General features: G+C 43.0%; 1 protein-coding gene and 1 long non-coding RNA gene across 5 annotated transcripts in view; one reads left to right on the forward strand and one right to left on the reverse strand.

Annotated features, from left to right (window-relative positions):
- IL17RE (interleukin 17 receptor E) overlaps positions 1–8,156 on the reverse strand; it is a 46,426-nt gene extending 38,270 nt beyond the window's left edge. For 2 of the 4 annotated variants that reach the window (XM_087954454.1, XM_087954451.1), the window contains exons 1-2: positions 7,836–8,081; positions 1,194–1,209 (exon numbers count right to left, since the gene is read on the reverse strand). In XM_087954454.1, coding sequence (XP_087810580.1) covers positions 1,194–1,209; positions 7,836–7,952 — 133 coding nt within the window. In that variant the 5' untranslated portion in view covers positions 7,953–8,081. Of the gene's footprint in view, positions 1–1,193; positions 1,210–7,835 lie in introns of all 4 variants that reach the window. The other 2 variants (XM_087954452.1, XM_087954453.1) reach the window with 2 other exon arrangements.
- On the forward strand, positions 7,821–16,833 carry LOC148131922 (uncharacterized). The gene is made up of 2 exons (XR_015747457.1): positions 7,821–7,914; positions 16,360–16,833. It is a non-coding gene; the product is annotated as an uncharacterized LOC148131922 (long non-coding RNA).
- The last annotated feature ends 6,269 nt before the right edge of the window (positions 16,834–23,102 follow it).

Consider the following 23,102-nt stretch of genomic DNA (forward strand, 5'->3'; position numbering starts at 1 on the left):
CACTGAAAAAAGTGACTTATGACCACTTTTCACACTTACGACCATTGCAGCATTTCCATGGTCACGTGATAAAAATTCGGCCACTGACTCATATTTATGACAGTTGCCTTGATCCCCTTTTGCGACCTTCCGACAGGCAAAGTCAACGAGGAAGCCAGATTACTAATTTACCAAATTGCAATGATTCGCTTAACAACTCTGGCAATAAAATCGTAAAGTGGGACAAAACTCACTTAACAAATGTTTCGCTTAGCAACAACAATTTTGGGCTCAATTATGGTTGTAAGTTGAGGACTACCTGTGTGAAACAATACAGAGAGAGAACTGACTTTGAAATTTCTCACTGCATTGTTTTATAGACACCGCCACTCCCTCAAAGGATCTTGGCTTTAAAAAGCACCTACATAGCACTCAAAAGCACTTCAAGAAATTCCAGTCAGTCATTACCTGGGCTACACACTGCGGGTCCGGGGTCTGATCTCCCCAGCAGCCTAAGCCAAGGTGACCACCGAGGGTCATACTTACTATTTAGTGTGGGGGAAGCATGTTCAGAGTAGCCACAAGTGACAAACTGGAGCCAAGCAAATCCCAGTCCCTGCGGACATCATCTGAACTTCTCAGCAGCAAGAGAAGATGGAATATATAACTTTCAAATTTAGCTGGGTAGCTGGGAATAAACACTGAGGTAATATAATAATGATTTTAAAAAAAATTTAAAAAAGTCAACAGGGTATCTTCATGCCATGGGTAAGAGGATATGCTACAATAGCACTAAAATAAAAAAAACAAGCTATTCAAAATCAATGAGGGCAAATTTAACAGTTTTTGTGGTGGTGCACCACTGCTTTCAAGTCACAACGCCTTGCAACCAAATCTGCATTTATCTACCAATAAAGGGAAGTATTTGTAGCTCGAGGTTGAAATGAGCGGTCCTTGGTGCTTTCTGAGCTTGGTTGTTTTCTTGCAGACATTTCATTACCCAACTAGGTAACATCATCAGTGCTGGTCAAGATAGTCAATCAGTTGTGAGCACCAAGGACCCCTCATTGGTTGTCTACTCCAACCTCAGCCCAATTGAATGCAGTGAGATCTCCAGTCCTTCCCCTTCATTCAGATCCCAATTGTTACCTCCACCCCCCTAGGCTCAAATTCAACACAGAGTTAAGTTCCATAAAAAAGGTTAATTTTCTTACCATTAATACTGCAATCCTGCAAAACAAAAAAGAAAGGTAGAGTTAGAGGGGAAAAGTTAAATCAAAGGCCTCTCTTTATAAAGCAGAAAATTCACAGAACAGTAAATAAGCTGTCTGAGGCCTCTTCAGGAGGCCTTGAGTGTATTGAGTGTGTATCGTGTGGACTGCTGAAATATTTACTGGCTTTTGACCAACCCTTGCTGAGTCCTGAGGTGACAAGAGATAAAGGAACAACTTCTTCACACAATAGGAAAGGAACACACAAAAGGAATACAATTTGGGGACTTTCATCACAGCTGCTGATCTTGAAGGGCATCTACACTCTTGAAGGTCATCGACATGGCTATGTAAAATCTGCCAGTTGAGAAATGGATGCAACTCCATGGTATCAAAGCACAATTACTGACATAACCTTCATGGGAGTTTCCATTCGGTTGGGAAGCGCCTCACCAAGGACACTTCTTAAATTCTTTGGAAAGACACTAAAATTCCTAGGACTTGAGCAAAACCTCCCGTGTTTCTCACAAAATAAGGCCGGGCCTTTTTTTTTTTGACCCCGAAAAACGGCAAGGCCGTCTTTTCGGGGTGACTTAATTTCCTCCCCCACCTAGAGCGGCCCATACGCACATACCTCGCCGCGAGGCCGTTTCTATCAGACGCACAAGCTTCCTGAAGGCAGAGTCCCAACGCTTCAGGGCGTGGCGTGGCTGCCTGTCCCCTCACCTTTAGGCAGTCTCTTTCGGGCGATGGAAGCTCCCCAGTGCAGTCACCAGCCACTCCGATCGGCCGGTAGAAGCGGCCTCGGGCGAGCGCACACACACTCCCTCGCCGCGAGGCCGCTTCACCGGCCGATCAAGTGGCTGGTGACTGCATTTGGGAGCTTCCATCGCCCGAAAGAGACTGCCTAAAGGCGGGGGACACGGTCAGCCACGCCACACCCTGAAGCGGCTGAGGACTCTGCCTTCGGGAGCTTTCGTCGGCCGGCAGAAGCGGCCTTGCAGCGAGGGGAGTGTGTGTGCGCCGCTCGCCCGAGGCCGCTTCTACCGGCCGATCGAAGTGGCTGGTGACTGCATTTGAGGAGCTTCCATCGCCCGAGACTGCCTAAAGGCGAGGGACACGGGCAGCCATGCCACGCCCTGAAGCGGCTGGGGACTCTGCCTTCGGGGAGCTTCTATCGGCTATCGAGGTATTCTAGCCTAGGCTACCTTCAGGGCACTCCTAAAGGCAAGTTTTCTCACCACCACCCCGCCTTCCCCCCCCCCATTTCTCTTCACCTCATGTAGTTCTAACGAACGATGTGAGAAATGGCGGGGAAACACATGGTTTAAATAGGCCTAAATTTTGGGGGTGAGGCTTAATTTCACCTCATGCCTAGAAATCATGATGGGCCTTCCTATTGGTGGAGGCCATATTGTTGGAGAAACATGGTAATTTTTCTAAGGGATTGAGGAAAATACTGCAGCTGCCCACATCCCCATGTAATCACGTTACTTCGTTTACCAAACCCTGCAGTGACTTTAATACAGCCTAGTCAAAAACCACCAGATGATCCTGTCTCCCCCCACCTACACGATCCTCTATTAGTCATTTGCAATCTAAGACAAAATAGAGATCAGGGATAGGAAAGTTAGCTTTCTTTCGATATTTCTCTTTGCAGTTGTTGACAGATGATTCTTATCGCAGGAGACTGGCAATTCAGAAGCCGCGTTTCGTTTCTCAGTGTGGAGAGATTTGGCTTGATGTATTTACTGTGCCCACAGATGTGGTTTTTCTGTTCCTGCATGAGGGCAACCTCTACTCTAACCAAGTGGATGGATAGAGAGAGGCACACCTTCAATTGTGTAACACTTTGCCAGTAACAAATCACTGAAAAACATTTGAGCTGTGTGTGTTTTTACTACAGCAACGTTACTCAATCAGTTCTGGATACAAGGGGAAAGCTGAGGATTTAAAGCTGGGATAGACAACCATACACTTTCCAATTATAAAAATCTTAATTAGGAGGCAAAGCTTTAGTGACAGAAAACTGGCTGAATTCAATTGATTTTTTTTCCCTTTAGTTTTTACAAAACCCTATTCAGTTCCACCAAACACAGTCTGAAGAAAAAAAAACTGTTTTCTTTTGGGACTTTATTTCCATCATCCCCAGATAGCTTACCCAAAGCAAGGGAATATGGGAGATGTAGTCCCCCCAAAAATCTGGAAGGCCCCAATTATAGGGCAGCAAATACAGACTTCAGTAAACTTCACTTACTACCACAATGAAGCCCAAAATTTATGTTGCTGAAACATTTGCTAAGTGAGTTTTGTTCCATTTTACAACCTTTCTTGACACAGTTGCTAAGTGAATCATTGCAGTTTTTAAGTCAATAACACTATTATTAAGTGAATCTGGCTTCGCTATTGACTTTGCTTGTCAGAAGGTCACAAAAGCTGATCACATGACCGCTGGACACTACAACTGTCATGAACACATGCCAGTTGCCATGCATCCAAATTTTGATCACGTGACCAAGGAGATGCTGTAAATGTCATAAATGTGAAAAATGGTCATGTCACTTTTTTCAGTGCCTGGTGTAACTTTGAACAAAATGAACTTTTGAAAGTCAAGGACAACCTGTACTTACTATGAAGAATAAATTACTTGCAGCAGTCGGTCAAGTTTTGTTTAAAATTGTCTCTGAGAGTTTGCAACAGACTAAGAAATAAAAAACAAGCTTATTTCATCAACAATGGTAAAGCCTTTGGTTTCCTCCTTCCCCCAATACTGTATCCCTAGTAGTCAATCATCATGATTTTCCTCTACCCTTCTCATCACTATTTCCTTTTATGTCATGTCATTTTTAGGGTAAAAATGATGGCAACAATTATGATGATTGATGCATATAACCCCTTGGGAGCTTTTTCAACTGAAGAGGAAAGGGGTGTAAAAATACTTGATAATTATTTTTGTTAATAAATAAATGAAAGCTACTAGATGACAGTGGTTTTCTTGGCATGGAAAATAAGGTGAAGGAAAAAGATTCTTCTGCTAAGGGTCTGGGTGTGGTATTAATGTTTAGGGCACAAATATTTGGCTGGAAGACAAAATATCAGGAGGAAAACATGGAAACCAGGCCCCTGTGTAAAATTGTAAGAAAAGAGAACAGAGGTAATGCTGAGAATTTACCCTACATTAATACCTAATTTAGCTCAAGTGAGTACAAATTCACTATTATTACATTATGTTAATCCATTTTCGGTAGCAATGCCTACATGAAAATAAATCCAGTCTTTGAAGCTCTAAACCTGTTAAGGGTGGGTATGATATTATATAAACAAGTAAAGTAGTGAATGGGCAGAAAGGCAACAGTTTGTTTCTCTTTGCTACAGAAAGTGCCAATTTTCTGTCATATTATCACCTGTCATATTTTAGTCACAAAGTGATTAAGAGCTTTGCAAAGGAGGACAAAATACTAAACTTCTAGGTGAGATAATAAACAGAATAAACAGCCTTAATGGGATAAAAGTGTGTAGCTGTCAAGGAGGAAGAGGAGGAGAAGGAGAAAGAAGAGGAGAGGGAGGGAGGGGGGGGAGGAGGAAAAGGAGGAGGAAGAGAAGGAGGAGGAGAAGAAAAAGAGGAGGAGGAGGAGAGGGAGAAAGAGGAGGAGAGGGAGGGGGAGGAGGAAAAGGAGGAGGAAGAGAAGGAGTAGAAGAAAAAAGAGGAGGAGGAAAAAAAGGAGGAAGAGGAGGAGAAGAAGACAGGTAGAATATAAAGTTATCCCCCCTCCCCAAAGGGAATTGTATTTTGGGAAGAAAAACAACTATTAACATTTCTTTGCGCAACACAGAAAACCCATCCAAAGGAAAGGTTTTCCCACAATCCTGAGAACAACAGCTGCATCCTTTAAAACTTATCTGCAAACTGAACAGAAGGATACTAGAAAGAAATTACTTCTGCTAATAAATGTACTATTCACAGGTTAGAAGTTATCTGCTTCAGTTGATGCAGGAGGTGATACTTTTCTTAAGCCAATGGCAGTTTAGCTCTCTACTCCAGTGCAAGCCCATCATGAAGTTCTAACAGTTTGGAAGTTTGTCCCTCCATTATTTCCTTCACCTTCTCTATGTTCTTCTCTGCTCTTTAATGAAACTTTATAAGTCGTACAAAATCCTAGTTAACTTTATTACAGGCTCTGAAAGTGATAAAGTTAGGAGAACAGGCTTCTCACTTCCCATTGATCAATTCCAGTTACCTATTTCTTTTAAGACTTATTCTGTTCAGATGTCTCTTCCTTCCTCCCCCCTTTTTTTTCTTTTTGAATTTCTGCATCCTTTGATGCACCTTAACCACTGTGTGTGGTTGCCAATCCCTGTCAGTTTCTCCAGTGTTGAGAGTTGGAAAATGAAAAGGAAGTGGGTGTTTGCACATGTATGTACGTGCAAGGACTTATACTCTCTCACACCCACATTATGAGAACTTTATTTGAACAAAAAATCCTCTTATCTTTGTTGAATGCATAAATTAGCCATAAGGGTCTTGGATTTGACAATGTAGCATATAGCTCTTGGAAATTTGCTATTTGCAAATTACAATCTGGATATTAAGATTGTATCATCTGATCTGACTGCCCATCAAAGGCATGGGACTAGATGCAGGGATTTGAGAGATATTTGTTTACTTAATTTTGCCATTTTTTAAAACCAATCTGGAAGTCAAAGCTAAATTGTCATTCAAAATTCAAAATATTTTGGAGTGGAATACTGTAATGTTGTTCATCGTGTTCTTAAACACATTCACTAATTATTATTAAGGAAAGACCTGTGCATTAAAATGTGTGTGTGTGTGTGTGTGTGTGTGAAAACAATGTACAAAAGGCATTACAAAAGGAATTATTTGCAAAACTCTGAACTTGTAGTAAAATTCAAAGACATGCCCATTAAAATGCATGCATATTCTAATACTAATTCTATAAACAGTCCAATTCAAGGAAATCAACTTTACAGATTTGCCAAAGAAGAGAGGTGGGAATAAACCCAAAATGGACAAATTTTTTGATTGCTGCTGGGCTGCACATCTTTCATGAAATGTTCAGAGAAATACAAGCATCTTTAGGAACAAATGAATACATCACTTTGGTGACATAACATGCACACCTTTTATAGAATAGAATAGAATAGAATAGAATAGAATAGAATAGAATTCGTTATTGGCCAAGTGTGATTGGACACACAAGGAATTTGTCTTTGGTGCATATGCTCTCAGTGTACATAAGAAAAAAAATAAAAATACATTCATCAAGAATCATAAGATACAACACTTAGTGATAATCATAGGTTACTATTAAGCAATCAAATCATATTAGGAAACAAATAAAACAATATGAATTGTAAAGATGCAAGCAACACTGTTATAGTCATAAGTAGGAAGAGATAGGTTATAGGAAGGATGAGAATAATAATAGTAATACAGTCTTTCTAAGTAGTATGACAGTGTTGTGGGAATTAATTGTTTAGCAGGGTGATGGCATTCAGGAAAAAACTGTCCTTGTATCTAGTTGACAAGCATTTGAAATTATCCAAAACTCTGTGATGTTTAAAAATTCTTTAACTGCCTCTGTTGCACAATAACATACTTTTAAATCTTTGGGTATTTCTACATAGACATCTATTCTACCATTCACAACTGAGACTTTTAAATGTTATTTATTCATTCTTTTTTTGACTGTAAGCCAGTGGGTGGTTTTTTTCCCCTTTCAAATGCCAGAAATCCCATACCATAGCTCCTTCCCCATTTTCTCTACTCTCTTTCCAAATACTCTGTCAATTTTGTTTGGACTGTTTGAGGAATTATCAACAATAAATTGATAACTGGCTGTCCACATCATACTAAGTGATAAACTGTTGCACTTTTGTCCTGTTTGTGAAATCAATTATTTCAGCCAGGGACAATTCTGCCTGCAATGTGTCCTCTGAGCTTTGAGCTCTGCTCCTTCTGGTATTCTTTATGACTAACTCAGCGATGAACTAAAAACACCCCGCACATATTCAATCACTTTTTCCCACTTATTAAATTATTATTACAATTTTACAGCATGAAGCTAAGCTTTAACTTGCAAGACACATTTAAAGGTAAGGCTGGTCTCAGTTACTAAGAGGACAAACAACATAGAAGAGGGACCAGACTCCATCAAAGATTACATTTTTTTTTTAGCAGCTTTGTTGGAGACGGCCAAAGTGCCTGTGTCAGTGTTGCTAATGCCATCGGCTAATCACATACATGATGTTGCTAAACACAAAACCTCCAGCTCTTGGATGGGCCACATCTGACCACATGTGACAATGTCTTCTCCTTCAAACACATCCAAAATCGGTCACAAGTTAGCTGAGGAGGTCAGAAAGATAGCCTTTCCTCATAAGTTCCCACCTCAGAAACCACATGGCCTCAAGTCCCTCCACTGCCTATCATGCAAATGAGCAGACGCTGGAGTAGGTGCCCTCTTCGCTACTCCTGGTGGTTTTCATTCCCACGAACCAAGAAGAAATCAACTTCAAAGGTTTCGGTCCCCTCAGCATTCGAACCCTTGACCCTATGAGAGGAATCGATCCCCACCAAAGCCACCCTCCCCTCAAGTCTTCTCCCCAGGAAGAGAATCTCCTTACGAAGTTGGTGAGGACTTCTCCGCAGGGACACGGCTGGTGGGTCTGGAGCGCAGCAGGCGGGAGATCCAGCAGGAAGGCGGTGAGGAGCAGCAGGACTCTGAGAGTGGGACTCCCCATGGGGTGAGGGGCCAGACCTCAGCTGGGCTGGAACATGGCTGTTGTTAAACAGTTCAGCAGTCAGATCTCGGCCGCGTTATCTAGGCCAGGGTAGCTGCCAGCGTGTCTCCACCCCCTTCTTCCCTTGCACACCGCTCTACCCTGCCCTGCCCTAACCTAACTAAGCTTGCTGGGCTGCATTCTTTGGCTACTGCTGTTCATGCTGCTGCTGGTAAGGACAGCCGGAGTTGTGCAGGGCTGTCACTGGGAGGCGGAGGGGAGAGGGGATTTTTTTTTTTTTTCTTCTTCTCTGCCCCATCCCACCAGGAGAATACGTTATGTCTGTAGTAGCTCACGGAAGCTGCTGGGTTTTTTTTTTTTCTTCTTCAATAAAACGTGCTAGTTGGGAAAAAAAGAGCTGCCAGATGCTGCCTGATACACACACACACACACACACACACACACACACACACACACCTCCTCCAGCATATCTCGACTTCTTCCTGAGGAAACACAGCCCAACTGAGCTTTTCAGAATCATTTCAGAATCATTTTCCAGTCTGAAATCCTGGAGCAAAAAGGGGAATCGGTGTCCAGGGAGCAATTTACAGGACTTCTTTACTTCTCCAGAAGACAGAGGTTGTCCACAAGGGAGGAGAAACCTGAAGGAGTCACAAATAGATTTGAATCTATAGATCTCATTTGCAGACCCACCTTTCCCTCCCCAAAGCATTGTAAATACCGTATTGTATATTGATTAATTTCAGGTTGGCATTTCAGAGTCACTACCTATCTCAATATATCCTACCCTACTTTGTCTGCCACGTAGTCCATTTATATTCTTCCCCTTTGCACAGTCTGTGGGGTATATGAACCCACAGTAATTATGGAAGGCTTGTGTTTTGTCCCCAATGAATATGCAGTCATATAAATTGAATTAATTTTTTTAATTGGGAATAATAAGAGGTGAACATGCAAAAGAAATGAAATACTTAATTTTACATATATAATTACTGCAGCAAGAATAGCACTAGCACAATTTGGAAGGGTGATCAGATGCCAACGGATAACTTGATAATCCAGAAGATCTACTACTGCTCTGAAATAGATAAACTCACCCAAAAGCTATAAGATAAGGAAGACTCAAAATATTATACAGTTTGGGAAAACTGGTATAATTGGATAAAGGATAGAAACCAGCAAGTAAATAGATAGGGAAGGGAAAATATAAAGAGGTATGATAGGAGTATTTATCAGATACAGGAAATAAGTATTAGAAAATTGTTTGAACACACCATCTAAGCAATTAGAAAAATGTATATGTTTTATGTTTATTGGTCATGTTTTTCTTTTTCTTTTTGTTTTTAACAAAATGTTTTGTACTGAGGAAAGGAAAAAAGAAAACCTTGCCCTTTAAGGAATAGGCAAAGTTCTTTCCTTTTGTGGATTCAAATTTCCTGGCTGAGAGAAATGCAAAATGATTTGGTCAGCTGCATTGAAAGTCAGAATCAGTTTATTAATAGGAAGGCAGGTAAGAAATCTCACAGAGTTCCTAGGATTAATCTAATGTGAGTAGAAAAACCTCTCTTTTATACACTTCAGGTTCCTTGATTTGTAGGTGTGAATCTTTGAAGACTTTGATTTCTGTGTGTTGAATTCCTGTCTCTTTGGGATCTCTTCCTGGGATCTTGGTTTTATGGTCCTGATCCTTTGTATTTGCTTGTTTGCTATCATGTTTCCTTCCTGCCATGCCTTTTGGTTTTCTTTTCACGAGTTTTTATAGCTTGCCATCTATTTGATTTCTATGGGAAAGGATCTTAGCTAATTTGTAGGGTTTTTTTCTCTGTATCTCATGCCTGTAATTTTCTCCTTCCTTTGTTGTGAAAAGTAAGCTGGCTCCAGCTATTTTAATAGCCCTACTTGACAAAGGGTGGGGGCTGTTTCCCTAGAAGAGGGGGGAATTGTAACTTCCAACAGTACTATCTATATATCTTTTAATGTTTAATAAAGTTTATTTTTAAATTTTTTTAAAAAAAGAATAAATAAGAATATATCATAATTCCCCTAATAGAAGGGCAAGGAGAACCACCAACACCCATACCCCATTCTTCCCTCTCATATTTCCCAATCATCTATCTGTTTATCCTCCTTCAGACACAAACAGTACTTAGCCTTATTATTAGTCTTCCACAATTCCATGCTCTCCAGCTCAACAGAATTTCAACAATCCAAATTTTCACTGAGTTTAGCCCATGAGCATTAAAATTATTTTGAAATTCTGCATGTCTGGAAGACAATAAGGTATTAGATATGATGGTGATGATTTGTTAATTAAGAATACCTGTGATTCAACTGATTGGGGGTAAAAAAAGACTCCAGTGTCTTCCGGTTGATCAGAAGAAAAGTTTTAAGAATATGGATTTATTTTGCTCTTCATCTTGATAAAGTTAAACATGTCCTCAATCAACTACAGCCCTGATGACCATAAAGCCCATGAGGCAATTTTCTTAGCAGCTGTAATAGAAATGTTTGTCATCTTTGAAACATGCTGTTGGAAGTTACAATTCCCCTCTCTTCTAGGAGAACATTAGAAGGGAAAGGAAAATTCCCCTAAAAGAAAGGAGAGGTGAAAACACAATCAGGGACAGCTCCACTAGCCCCCACCTTTGCATGGGACACACATTAGCTAGGATCTTTTCCCATAGAAATCAAATAGATAGCAAGCTACAAAAAACTTGTGAAAAGCAAACAGCATAACAGGAAACTCAGGATATTGCAACCAGGTGCAAACTGATAGCTACAAAGGATCAGGGAAAAGCAGACTGGACTATAAAACAATTACTCCTACCAAGATCCCAGGAAGAGATCCCAATCTCAAAGAGACAGAAATTCAACACACACAAATCAAAGACTTCACTTACAAATCAAAGAACCTGAAGTATATAAGAGAGAGGTTTTCCTACTCACTTATTAGATTAATCCTAAGAACGTTGTGGGATTTCTTCTTTATCTGCGCTTCCTAGCTAATAACCTGATTCTGACTTTCAGTACAGCTGACCAAATCATTTTGCATTAAAACCTCCCAGCCTGGAAATTTGAATCCACAAAAGGAAAGAACTTTGCCTTTTTCCTTAAAGGGCAAGGCTTCTTTTTTCCTTTCCTCAATGCTTTACATGTCTACTCTACAGCCTTAGTACAGGTAATCCTTGACTTACAACAGTTCATTCAATGACCATTCAAAGTTACAATGTCACTGAAAAAAGTGACATGACTGTTTTCCACAGGACCATTCAGCATCATGCGATCAAAATTCAAATGCTTGGCAACTGACTTGTATTTATGACGGTTGCTGTGTCCCAGGGTTGTGTGATCCCCTTTTGTGACCTTCTGACAAGCAAAGTCAATGGGGAAGACAGATGCACTTAACTGTGTTACTAACGTTACAACTGCAGTGATTCTCTTAATAATTGTGGCAAGAAAAGTCATAAAATGGGGCAAAACTCACTTAACAAATGTTTCACTTAGCAACAGAAATTGAAGACTACCTGTATTAGGTGGTCTTTCATCTAAATTCTAACAAAGCCACCATTGCATACAATCCCAGGTCAAATCAGGTGAGCTTACTGCTATATCCTGCTGACATTACACAGGTCAATTTATTGTTATCTCCTGCTGAAATACAACAGCCAATATAAACTACAATTTTCCTACCTCTTTATATCCTATGCCTTGCACTTAACTGAAGCGTAGCAAAGGGAACCAAGAACATCTGACTGAACACAGATCTTGTGGGTGGAATACACTGATAAATATACATTCAGATAAAGATAATAATCAGATAAAAATCTGAGTCAAATCTGAATTTCTTTCTATTAATCCAATGTACCTAATATAAAGGTAGTTAGACTTAGCCTATTGTGATTTTTAAAAAAAATATATTCTGTGTGTGTGTGTGTGTGTGTTTTACCAGACTCTTGAGGTCCAGCCACCAGGATCCACCCATCCACAAAGAGATTCACTTTTTTAGAATTAAATAATTTTGAGTCGATCATTTGTTCCAAAATTGAATGGAGTTCCCTGTTCTTTCACAGAAACATCTCCTCCTGATTCCCCAAATGTTATAAATTCCCAGCAATGCATGTTTAGAAGACTGGGCAGTAATAAAACCGTTGGGAATCAGAATTCTGGCTAACCTTGCACAATTCTTGTGCAATCAAACACAGAAATCATCCAGGCTTATTTGCAATATTTATGAAACAGCACGTAGTGGTCAGACTCCCTCCAAAGAATACTGAAGGAGACATCAGCTCACAAAGGGATACACTGATATTTGCACGTCGCTGAAAGATGGGAAAGACAAATGCATGAGCAATGTACAAGACCGCATACATATGCATATATAAAGGATCTTGAGTTACTCAAGAATCTCAAGTTACTATAGTTAACAGATCTCAAGTTATTTCCTGCTCCTGTTTTCCTTCAGAAATCAAAAGAGAGGAATAAAGCAATAAAACAGGAAGGGAAACAAGAGCAGGGGTCAGTTTGGGAATGACAGATACCAAAAGAAAAACATTTCCCATTGCAAATTCTAGTTGTTCCAATAAGAACAAACTGTGGCCTTATATCTCTATATATCTAACTTGGTTTGATCAATTCCATTCATCTAAGAGCTGATTCCCCCCACCCCCCAATTCCCCCAGATCTACCAGTAGATTCTCATTGAATTCCTCTTAGTCTCTTCTTTAAAATACACATTCTTCACCAGGTAGGCTTAGAGTTACTCTGTTTGTAATTCCCCCTTCTCACAGCTCTTTCAAACAGGTCCTCTCCTCGCCTTCAGAAAGGCTGTTCGAAGAACCAAAGTGTGAAATCTAGGCCATGCTGTGGGTGACCTGTTTTAACTGAGGTTTCCTGTAAGGCTGGCTTGGTGGATAACGGGGACGCTGTGCATGCACACAAAAGCCACTATAAGTGAGAGACGCAGGCAGCAGCTCTATGTGAGAGACAGGCAGAGGAAGTCTTACCCCAACCTCATTCAACACCAACCATCGTCACCTAGTTCAAGCACCCTGCGCTGCCATTGTTGAAAACAACTTCTTTAAAGCAAGTAATACCACAGCCAAAGGATCCCTTCCAACTCTTATTATTCTAGCTTCTAAACTCTGGAGTCTTCATTGAGACAATATCCTATTTGTTAGATCGGGTAGATCGGTTCCCACAGAGACGCGAGACCAAAAGTGATCATTCAGCTCTTTATTGTGTATATAGACCAGTTCAAGACCTGCGAGCCGCGGCAACCCTTCATATAGGAATTGCTCGTGGCTCAGCGGCAATGACAGGGCTTTGAATCTCCCGCGATCGGCTCAGCCAATCGCGGTTGATTCTTAGCGCACCAATCACGGCTGTTTAGTTGTCCAATCAGGTTGCGGTCCGTGTGGAACAATCAGGATTCAGGGTTTGGAGTATGCTAATATAGAACACTATTACTAGCTCTCTGTAGCCAGGCTGGGACAAAACTGTTGGGGGCGGGGGGAGTTTTCTGATTTTTGAAACCTACGACTTTTCAAACATCAAGATTCCCTCCCACACACACAGAGTTGGAAGGGTCCTTGGAGGTCATCTAGTAGTCCAACTCTCTGCCCGAGCAGGAGACCTATACCATTCCAAACAAATTGCTGTCCAGTCTTCTCTTGAAAACCTGCAATGATCTACAACTTTTGGAGGTAAGGCGTTCCACTGATTAATTGTTCTCTTGATGCATGTAATCCCTTCCCCATATTCCAGCTTTGGGTAAGTCCCCAGAGCTAAGGTGGAGCTCTTCCCCACGAACACGGTGATGTGGTTTCCCTCCCATCCTCATGGTGAGAGGCCAGTGGGGATCCCATGCCACCAGTCCTTTCCCCCATGCCTAGAAAACCAGCCCATATGAGGATGTTGGAAGAAATATCCTTCTGGGTTCAGTTCCAAGTTCCAAAAGACACTGGAAACATGGAGGCTGCTTGGAAGGTTTAATGGTGGACAGGAGGACCCCATGGCTTGAAGCTCCAAAGTGAAAAGGACGATCACATGCTTCAAGGTGAAGGAAGAGAGCAAGAAAGGGCTGAGGTGTTGAGAGTGCCTGGGTTTTATAACCTTGTTGGGATTTGAATTGGAGCTTGTATTCTGATTGGTTGTCAGACTCCCATGGGCCATGCAGGGGCAACTCTGTAGGCTGTCCTGAGTTCCAGGCTTGGTTGAGCCTAGCTGGATGATGATGATGCACTGAAAAGGGCTTTTGGCAATTGCCATAGCTTTACCTGGAGATCTTTGTTATGTAAAGTATTCTGGCCCAGGCCTTAATGGCCCACCCATTAACAAAGGTGGGGGTCAGTTTCTGCTTCTAAGGTGAGTTTCTACTCTTGAGTTTCTACTCTTTTAGGGGAAATATTCTGCCTTTTTAATATTTCCTAGGATATTTCAATTTTCTAGGAGAGGGGTGGGTGCTAACTTCCTACAAGGCACTTTCTGTTGGGGATTCTCACTTTCTGTTGGGGTTCTCACTTTCTGTTCTCTGCTGTCCAAATGCTTGCCTGCCTTCCTCACCAGCCCCCACCCCAAGCAAAAAACCCTCATTACCACCCCCACCACTGCCTTCACCTCTGTGGTTGCTGAGCAGTACCACTGAAGCAGCGGTGGGATTCAATTCTTTTTTACTACCAGTTCTGTGGGCGTGGATTGGTAGGCATGGTGTGGCTTGGTGGGCATGGCTTGGTGGGCATGGCAGGGGAAGTTGCACTGCAAAATCCCCATTCCCTCTCCACCCCACTAACCTGCTTTTCAGCTCCGTTCTCCTGTGCAGGGCAACCAAAGAAGACCCAGCCGATCAGCTGGGACTCAATGGGAGGCACAGAATAGATGAGGGTGGGGCCAGTCAGAGGTGGTATTTGCCGGTTCTCCAAACTACTCCAAGTTTCTGCTACTGGTTCTCCAGAACTGGCCAGAACCTGCTGAATACCACCTCTGCACTGAAGATTGCTCCTGGGGAAGTGATGCTGTCTAGCAAGCAAAGCTAAGGACTCCGTGGTTGGAAGTGGAAGAAATAACAGGTAGGAGTATCAACCTTGTGGAACATCTTCCATGCAATCCCCCCTTTTTTTTCCCTATTGGAGCCAAAACAAAGAATGTAATGTAATTCTGCCTGGCAGAAAAGGTTCTGTTCCCTCTGGCAGTCAAAAAAGAAGTTACTTGGAAGCATGGAGCCCCATGGCTGACCAGAGGAGTTGGCCTGCAAGGAGGGTCAATTGAAATCCTACAGCTCACTGCCCTCGATAGATCCTAATGTAGGGCCCAAATGTCTGCATAGAAAAGATCTTGGCCTCCGGTCCCATCATGAACCATATTGGAAGCTCCAATGTGAGACCATCTGGGAGCTGAGCCAAGGGGCTGTAGGCAGGGGAGGGATTAATTTTTTTTTAACAACCGGTTCTGTGGGCGTGGTTTAGTTGGTGGGCGTGGCTTGGTGGTCATGTTATTGGCTGGGCGTGGCCAACTCAATATCACTCACATCGAGGCACGCATCTCCTCACCTGGCCTCTCGTGACTGTGGGGATGCTGCAACAGTCGTAAGTGTGAAAAATGGTCATAAGTCACTTTTTTCAGTGCCATTGTAACTTTGAATGGTCACTCCACACAAGCAAAGTACCAGTAAAGGAGGGGGAAAAACTCCAGAGAAGTTCCTGAGACAGGAAGTCTAGTCCTGCCGAGAATGTAATAAGGGTTAACAGAGAGGCAGTTTCTGTAAGCAACACCAGAATGTTTCCTTCCTGCCTTCAATACAGGATTAGGCCAGTAATTTCTTCTAACAACCGGTTCTCCGAACTGCTTAGAATGTTAACAACCGGTTCTAGAAAATAGGTGCAAACTGGTAGAATCCCACCCCTGGCTGTAGGGCTGCAGAATTCCAGAAAGTGGAAATGTGTATTGTGGTATTCCATTTATCAATAGGCCCATGATGACATGCTCTAAGGTCCTTTGTTCTAAGTGGTGCTTGGTGCAGGGGAGATATTGCTGCCCATCTGCTTGATAAAGATAGACAGTAGAGATAATTCTGGCCTGCAAGCATGTGGCAAACTGTCTTTCCCATTCTCAAACTTAGATCATTTCATTGCACAGGTTTTTCTCAACCTTGACAACTTGAAGATGGGTAGCCTGGGGAATTCTGGGAGTTGAAGTCCACACATCTTCAAGTTGCCAATGTTGAGAAACACTGTATTAGACACCATGTCCATTGGGTTGTTTGTGTGGGTGGGGAAAAGCTGTTTCAGAAATGGCATTTTATCACAGCCATGTGCTTCAAGAAATAATTTGTGCTTCCAATGAAGAATAATATTCTTTCATATCTGCCACTCTTGAGTTCCCATCATAACAATAGATTCTTTTTTTTTTTTAGATTCAACTTTATTGTCATTGCCATGGATACAGGAAACGAAATGCAGTTAGCATCCAACCAGAAGTGCAAAACAACAGTAAAATATAAATATATGTATGCAAATATGCAAGGCATCTATGAATATGTCAATGGAAAACACAACAAGATGTATGTACACGAGCACACAAAGATAAGTGTGACTGCACATATATGAACATATACAACTGTACAAAATGTTTATGGACACATTGAATATAAATACAAATGCACAGAGAATTATACAAAATACATCATATATTATCAAGGGAAGCATCAGCATATGTGTGGGCCCAATATTTTGGCCTGGTCAGGAAGAGAAGATGGAACAAATGTCAATAACTGTTAGTACCTAATACTAATACCAGGATTAAGAGTTTGTATACAAATGGGAAGGCTTTGACAGTTTTTACTGGTTTTGCTTTTTTTTAATATGTTTTATTAAAGTGTAAAAATACACTGTGTATACACTTGGTGCTCTCTGAGCTTGGTTGCGTTCTTGCAGATGTTTCATTACCAAACTAGGTAACATCATCGGTGCAAGTAAGAGTGGGGTTTGCTCTCATTTTACATACCAGGGCAGTGGTGGCTAACCTTTTTGGGCTCCTGTGCCAAAAATTGTGCATGCGATGGCAGTCGCGTGCTTGTATGCCAGCACCTAAAGGCAATGCATGCCCCCTCAACGCCCCCTGTGCATGCACGCACAATCCCCCACCCCTTTACCTGCCTGCTCCTCACAGCTGATTTTCGGCTGGTTTGAGGCCTTTTTCAGCCTCCCAGAAGCTTGAAAAAAGCCTCTGCAGGTGACGAAACAGGCCTATTCGGCCTGCAGAGGCTTTTTTCAAGCCTCTGGGAGGCCGGAAAAGGCCTCAAACCAGCTAAAAATCAGCTGTGAGGCACACACATGCGCAGTGAGGTAAGTTTGCCTGCGGCTCACATGCTGGCACAAATGGCTCTGTGTGCCACCTGTGGCACGTGTGCCATAGGTTTGCCATCACGGTACTAGGGTTTGCCCTGACAGTGTTGGTGGGCGTGGTCTTGGGGTTCTGAGATTGGGCTGTGGTTTACTGCCCTTGGTTGAGTAATGGCCTCTTGATTGTCCATCTAACGTTAATTGTGGTGTAAGTCTCTGCTTATCTGGGTGTTGATTGCTGGTGAGGAGGTCTTTTTGTTTACCTTTGGCTTTTTGGTTGTTTCTTTTAAATAGTATGTAGGTGTTGTTTGTGTCTATGTGTCTGTTGATGACCAATTTGTCCAAGTGCCAGGCTTTCAGAAATTCTCTAACATTTTCAGACTTGGCTTGTTCTAGGACAGCAACCCCCAACTTTTGGGGCACCAGGGAACGGTTCCATGGAGAGAGGTTTTCCATGAAACAGAAAGGGCATGGTTTCATGTGCTGCCTGCATCCCACGGATGGGGCTTTGCTTGTTTGCGCAGCCTGGTTTCTGGAATGCCACAGTCCGGTGCTGTTGTGGTTCACTGGCAGCCTGTGCAGACAGCAGCGGAATCAGACATTGGGGAAGAATGGGGACTAGTCCGGACGTCTGGAGAGGACTCAGATGAGGGTCCTTCGTCCGTTGCAGAGATGGGGCCAGGACCATCTGGGTGTGGTGTGCTGACTCTGGAACCTCCGGAGTCTGGCAGCAGTGTTGTGGTTCGCCGGCAGCAATTAGGAAGGCTACTCGGGAGTAAGAATGCTAATTAATGGCCCCTCCCTCTAGGGAATATAAGCCTGGTTTCAAATGGCTTTTGCCTTTCAGTTTCAGTTTTGGAGTTTATCTGTGTTTGCTTTTGGCTGGGACAGAACAGTTTGCCTTTTGACAAGACGTAATTTATTTTTCTTAAGAGATGGATCAGCTGCGAGCCGAGAATGCTTTGCTGCAACAGCAGCTGGCTATGTTAGCTACACAGGTAGGCCAACTTCAGGCTCTTGCTCAGAGGTGGTATTCAGCAGGTTCTGACCAGTTCTGAAGAACCGGTAGCAGAAATTTTGAGTAGTTCAGAGAACCAGCAAACACCACCTCTGACTGGAGATTTTACAGTATCCTTCCCCTGCCACACCCACCAAGCCATGCCCACAGAACCGGTAGTAAAAAAAATTGAATCCCACCACTGCTCTTGCTGCTCTACCTCCTCTTCCCCTTCGTCGAAAAAGATGCCCAGTTGCTTTGCCGGACAAGTTTGAAGGTAACCAAGATATGTTTCCAGCTTTTTTTGGGAAAGAACAAGCAGTGAGGCAGAAGAACAAGGAGAGACTGTTCCCAGTGCGCATGTTGCGCAAAGCTGCTAGAAGGCAAGAGCAGCTGAGACAAAAGGGGCGACTCGGGAATAAGGCTTGGAGACGATTGCCCTCCCTAAGGGATAAAGGAGGTGCAAAGGTAGAGAAACCTTTGCAGGAAGCAAAGTCGTTCGTTCTGTTCAGATTAATCCTTGAAGCTCTGTGTGGACTTTGTACTTGTTGGTTTTTTTATAGTTCATTTGGCACTTTAGTTGTTGGCAGCAATTCAAAGGTGAGAAAGGTGGGTGCTTATCTCAAGGGACTGTTTGGCACTCATTACAGGCTGGGAATGAACATTGAAATAAAACAAGAGTTGTTTTAACTAAGCGTGTGCTTAATTACGGTCTCAGGAAGCCTTGGTCAGAACAAGTGCCGGTCCATGGACCAGGGATTCAGAGGTGGTATTCAGCAGGTTTTGACCAGTTCTGGAGAACCGATAGTGGAAATTTTGAGTAGTTCAGAGAACTGGCAGATACCACCTCTGACTGGCCCTGCCAACCCCATCTATTCTCTGCTTCCTGAGTCCCCAGCTGATCGGCTGGGTCTTCTTTTGTTGCCCTGCACAGGAGAACGGAGCTGGAAAGCAGGTTAGTGGGGTGGGGTGGCGGACGGAATGGGGATTTTGCAGTATCCTTCCCCTGCTACAGCCACCAAGCCACAGCCACCAAGCCACTCCACACAGAACCGGTAGTAAAAAAAAAATTGAATCCCACCACTGCAGGGATTGGGGTCCCCTGTTCTAGAATACTCACAGTTACCCAGTTGAAACAATGCTTAAGTCTGTCCAAGTGTGGTGAAGAAACACTCATCAGAAGCACTCATGTCTTCTGAATGCTTGTTGGTGTTCATGGATGCGCTTTGCTAGTCTTCTGCCTGTCTGTCTTACACGGTGCCTGTGCCACTTTGTATTTAAAAATACAAAGGTAAAAAAAACTACTGAAATTCAGAAAAGTATAAAAATAAAAATGCAAAGAAAAAGATATAAAGGGAAAAAAAGATATATAAAGAAATGATTTCCCCCTTGATTAGGACGACTACAATTTCAGTAACTTGTCACCTTCTCTAAAATTTCAGCTAAAAATCTCTTCTTCCCGTATCTTATCTTTTATCTGTAAATGAATTATAAAACCACATTATTCAGTCTTAATCAGCAAAAAGTCCATTGTTACCAGAAATAACAACAATATATTTAACTTTAATCAAATAAATCAGTTTCATGTACTTTTCCTTTAGAGTGAACACAGTAATTACCCTTTTTTCTAAAAATACAACAAAAAATCTCTTCTTCCCATAACTTACTTACACACACACACACACACACACACACGTATATATGGGTTTTTCTCAATCAGGAGTGAATGACAAGGCTTTAAAGATTTGTTTATAGATAAGAGATTTTTCTATTTTTCAGAGAAAGTGATACATTGGTGTTTAAAGTTGGCTTATTTAAGGTTAAAATGTAGATGTTAAGGAGTTTCTGAGAGGAGATAAACAGAAAATGATAAGAAATTAACTTGTCTGAATAAAGATCAGGATTTTTAATATGTTGTTATTTCTGGTAGCTCTTAACAGAATTTTCATGACTAGGTTTGAATGATTAGATTTTAAAGATTTGTTTATAGATAAAGAAGTAAGTTATGGGAAGAAGAGATTTTTTGTTGTATTTTTAGAAAAAAGGGTAATTACTGTGTTCACTCTAAAGGAAAAGTACATGAATAACCAAATAACCAAAGATACACACACACACACACACACACACACATATTCGTAGATTTTCATGGGTACAGCTATGTAGGTCTAGGTGTGTTCGGGTCTTAAGATTAAGAGTTTCTTGGCGATGTTTCGGCAAGGTCCCACTTGCCATCCTCAGGCTGATGCTTTCGGCTTCGTGCCAGTGCAAGTAGTGTGTGATCGTGCATCTCTCTCTATAAATACTGGTGGTGGGGGCTGGTGTGCTGGGCTGGTTAGCTGCCCTGCTGCCTCTTGATTGGTTGATGGAATTGATGTTGGTATAATGGACTGTGTGATGGCCTTGTGAGTTTTGTTGTGGAGATATCCTGGATCTTGTGCTGTAATCTCCTGGGTCGTTTGTTTTGTAGATCACTACAAAATGGTCGTGTCATTGGTAAGTATCGAGTAGAGAGCCAAACCTGATCACCTACCACTAAAGGTGGAACATCGCGACTATGTCAGTCTGCAAAGCATTTGTAGTCCTCCTTGGCTCTCTCTAGTTGGTCTTGGACCATGTGGTGCACGGCTTTTAACTCTTGCAAGAATGTATCCACTGCCGGAACTGGGGAGACAGACGGGGCTAAAGGAAAAAGTCATGGATGAAAACCATGGTTGGCAAAGAACGGGACACATGGGTGGATGTATGTTGAGCATTGTTGTAAGCAAATTCTGCCATTGGCAGCACTTCCACCCAATTGTCTTATTGAGTATTGCTGAAACAGCAGAGGTACTGCTCCAAAATAGCATTCACTCTCTCTGTCCCCCCATCAGTTTCGGGCTGATGGCCAGACAACAGACACTCTTGAACCTGCAGTTTCGCGAATAGGGTCTGCCAGAAGCGTGCCGTAAATTGTACCCCCCAATTTGATACTATTCGGTTTGGTAACCCATGCAACTGGAATACATGGGAGATAAACAACTGGGCCATTATCCTGGCCATAGGAAGGCCCGCACACAGAATAAAGTGGGTCATTTTAGTCAACATATCCACCACCACCAAAATGGTTGTAGCATCCTTCGATGGTGGCAAGTCAGTGATGAAGTCCAATGAAACTGCCCCCCCCCAAGGTCTTTCTGGTGTGGGTAATGGCTGCAAGAGACCAGGGGGCGCACCAGGAGCATGCTTGACTTGTCGACAGATCCCACAGGATGCCACATATCCTGACACATCATGCTTAAGTCTCAGCCACCAAAATGTCCTTGAGATGAGGTGCAGTGTTTTGAACACCCCAAAGTGTCCTGCCACCAGACTATCAAGACATTGACGTAAGATAAGGCCACGAAGAGGACCTCCAGGCACGTAAATGCAATCATGGAACTGCAACAGGTCCCCAATATATGCCCAAGGAGTCTCTTGTCTCCCATTCTCATTCAATTCACGACACCGAGCTGCCACAAATGGATCCTGTCACTGCGCCTCCTGAATCCTCACTCAAAGATCCACAGGTTCCTCTGTGGCCGCAAACCGTTCCAACGGAATCACTGTCTGGAGCAAGATTTTGTCCTCCCTTCGGGTATACTCAGGCTTCCAGGACAATGTGTCAGCGCATTGATTCCCCCACTTGGAACATAGGTCACCAACTCCACAGGTAGATCCAAGTCCACAGGCATAATCACACCCCCTACACAGGAACGCAAGCAATGGTTGGCACACTTCCTATCACGAAATTACACAGTTCCAGACGACCACACAATCTGTGGATCATGGGCCTGTAACCACTCCAAACCCAGCACAACCTAAAAATGAGGTACTGTGGCAATGTAGAACACGGCTTCTTCCACATGCTGCCCAATACACATGCGAAGAGGTTTGGTTGCAGCAACCACAGGTCCCGAATGAAGGGGCTGACCATCAATCGTCTCCACCATTACTGGCGGGGACACCTGTTGCTGGGGAATGAACCACTGCTCGACAAAATGAGCGTCCCTGAAATTGGCCATGGCCCCTGAGTTGACCAAGGCTTAGATCTCCACCGCTCCATGACCAGGCACAAACACACTTGCTGTCAACACAAGATGCTTCACCAATGACTGGAGCGGAGATGTCGAAGATGTCAAAGATGGCGAGGATGGCAAGGATGGTGAAGATGGCGGGCCTAGGGACTTTGAAACCCGACCTACAGACCCCCTAGGCTGGGTGATACTCATTTCCCGCCACCACTGACGTCACTGCCGTGGATGTCTTAACAGGACACTTGGCTGCAAAATGGCCTTGATTGCCACAATAGAGGCATAACCCATCACAATGATGCCTATCCTTTTCTACTTGGGTCATGCAAGGGTGGGCAGCCCCCAACTGCATGGGCTCTTCCAAAGGCACTTCCACCAGGGGTGCCGTCTTGCTGGGAACAGATGCAGTCTCCATCCATCGTCGCACCCATCGCTGCTGAAGCCTAGCATCAATACGAAGACACAGATGCATGAACTCCTGAAGGGTGCGAGGGCATTCAGTGCGCACCAACTCGTCCAGGAGCTCAGACGACAAACCCTCCTGGAACTGGTCTAACAGTGCTGCCTCATTCCATTGTACATCCTGGGTGACCACCCGAAAGCTAGCAATATAATCCATGAGTGAGCCACGCCCCTGCTTCAACTCTCTCAAACATTTGTTTGCTGTTTGGCTCCGAACAGGGTCCTCAAACATGTCCTGGAACTGACAGCAAAACTAATTGTCCAACACCTGGTTGGGCTGGGTCAACAGAGGTGTCGCCCAACGTCC

Source organism: Notechis scutatus, chromosome 2 (assembly GCF_049901735.1).
Source record: "Notechis scutatus isolate UNSWTSFEM ecotype Mainland chromosome 2, rNotScu1.2, whole genome shotgun sequence".
In the NCBI taxonomy this organism is placed as follows: Eukaryota; Metazoa; Chordata; class Lepidosauria; order Squamata; family Elapidae; genus Notechis; species Notechis scutatus.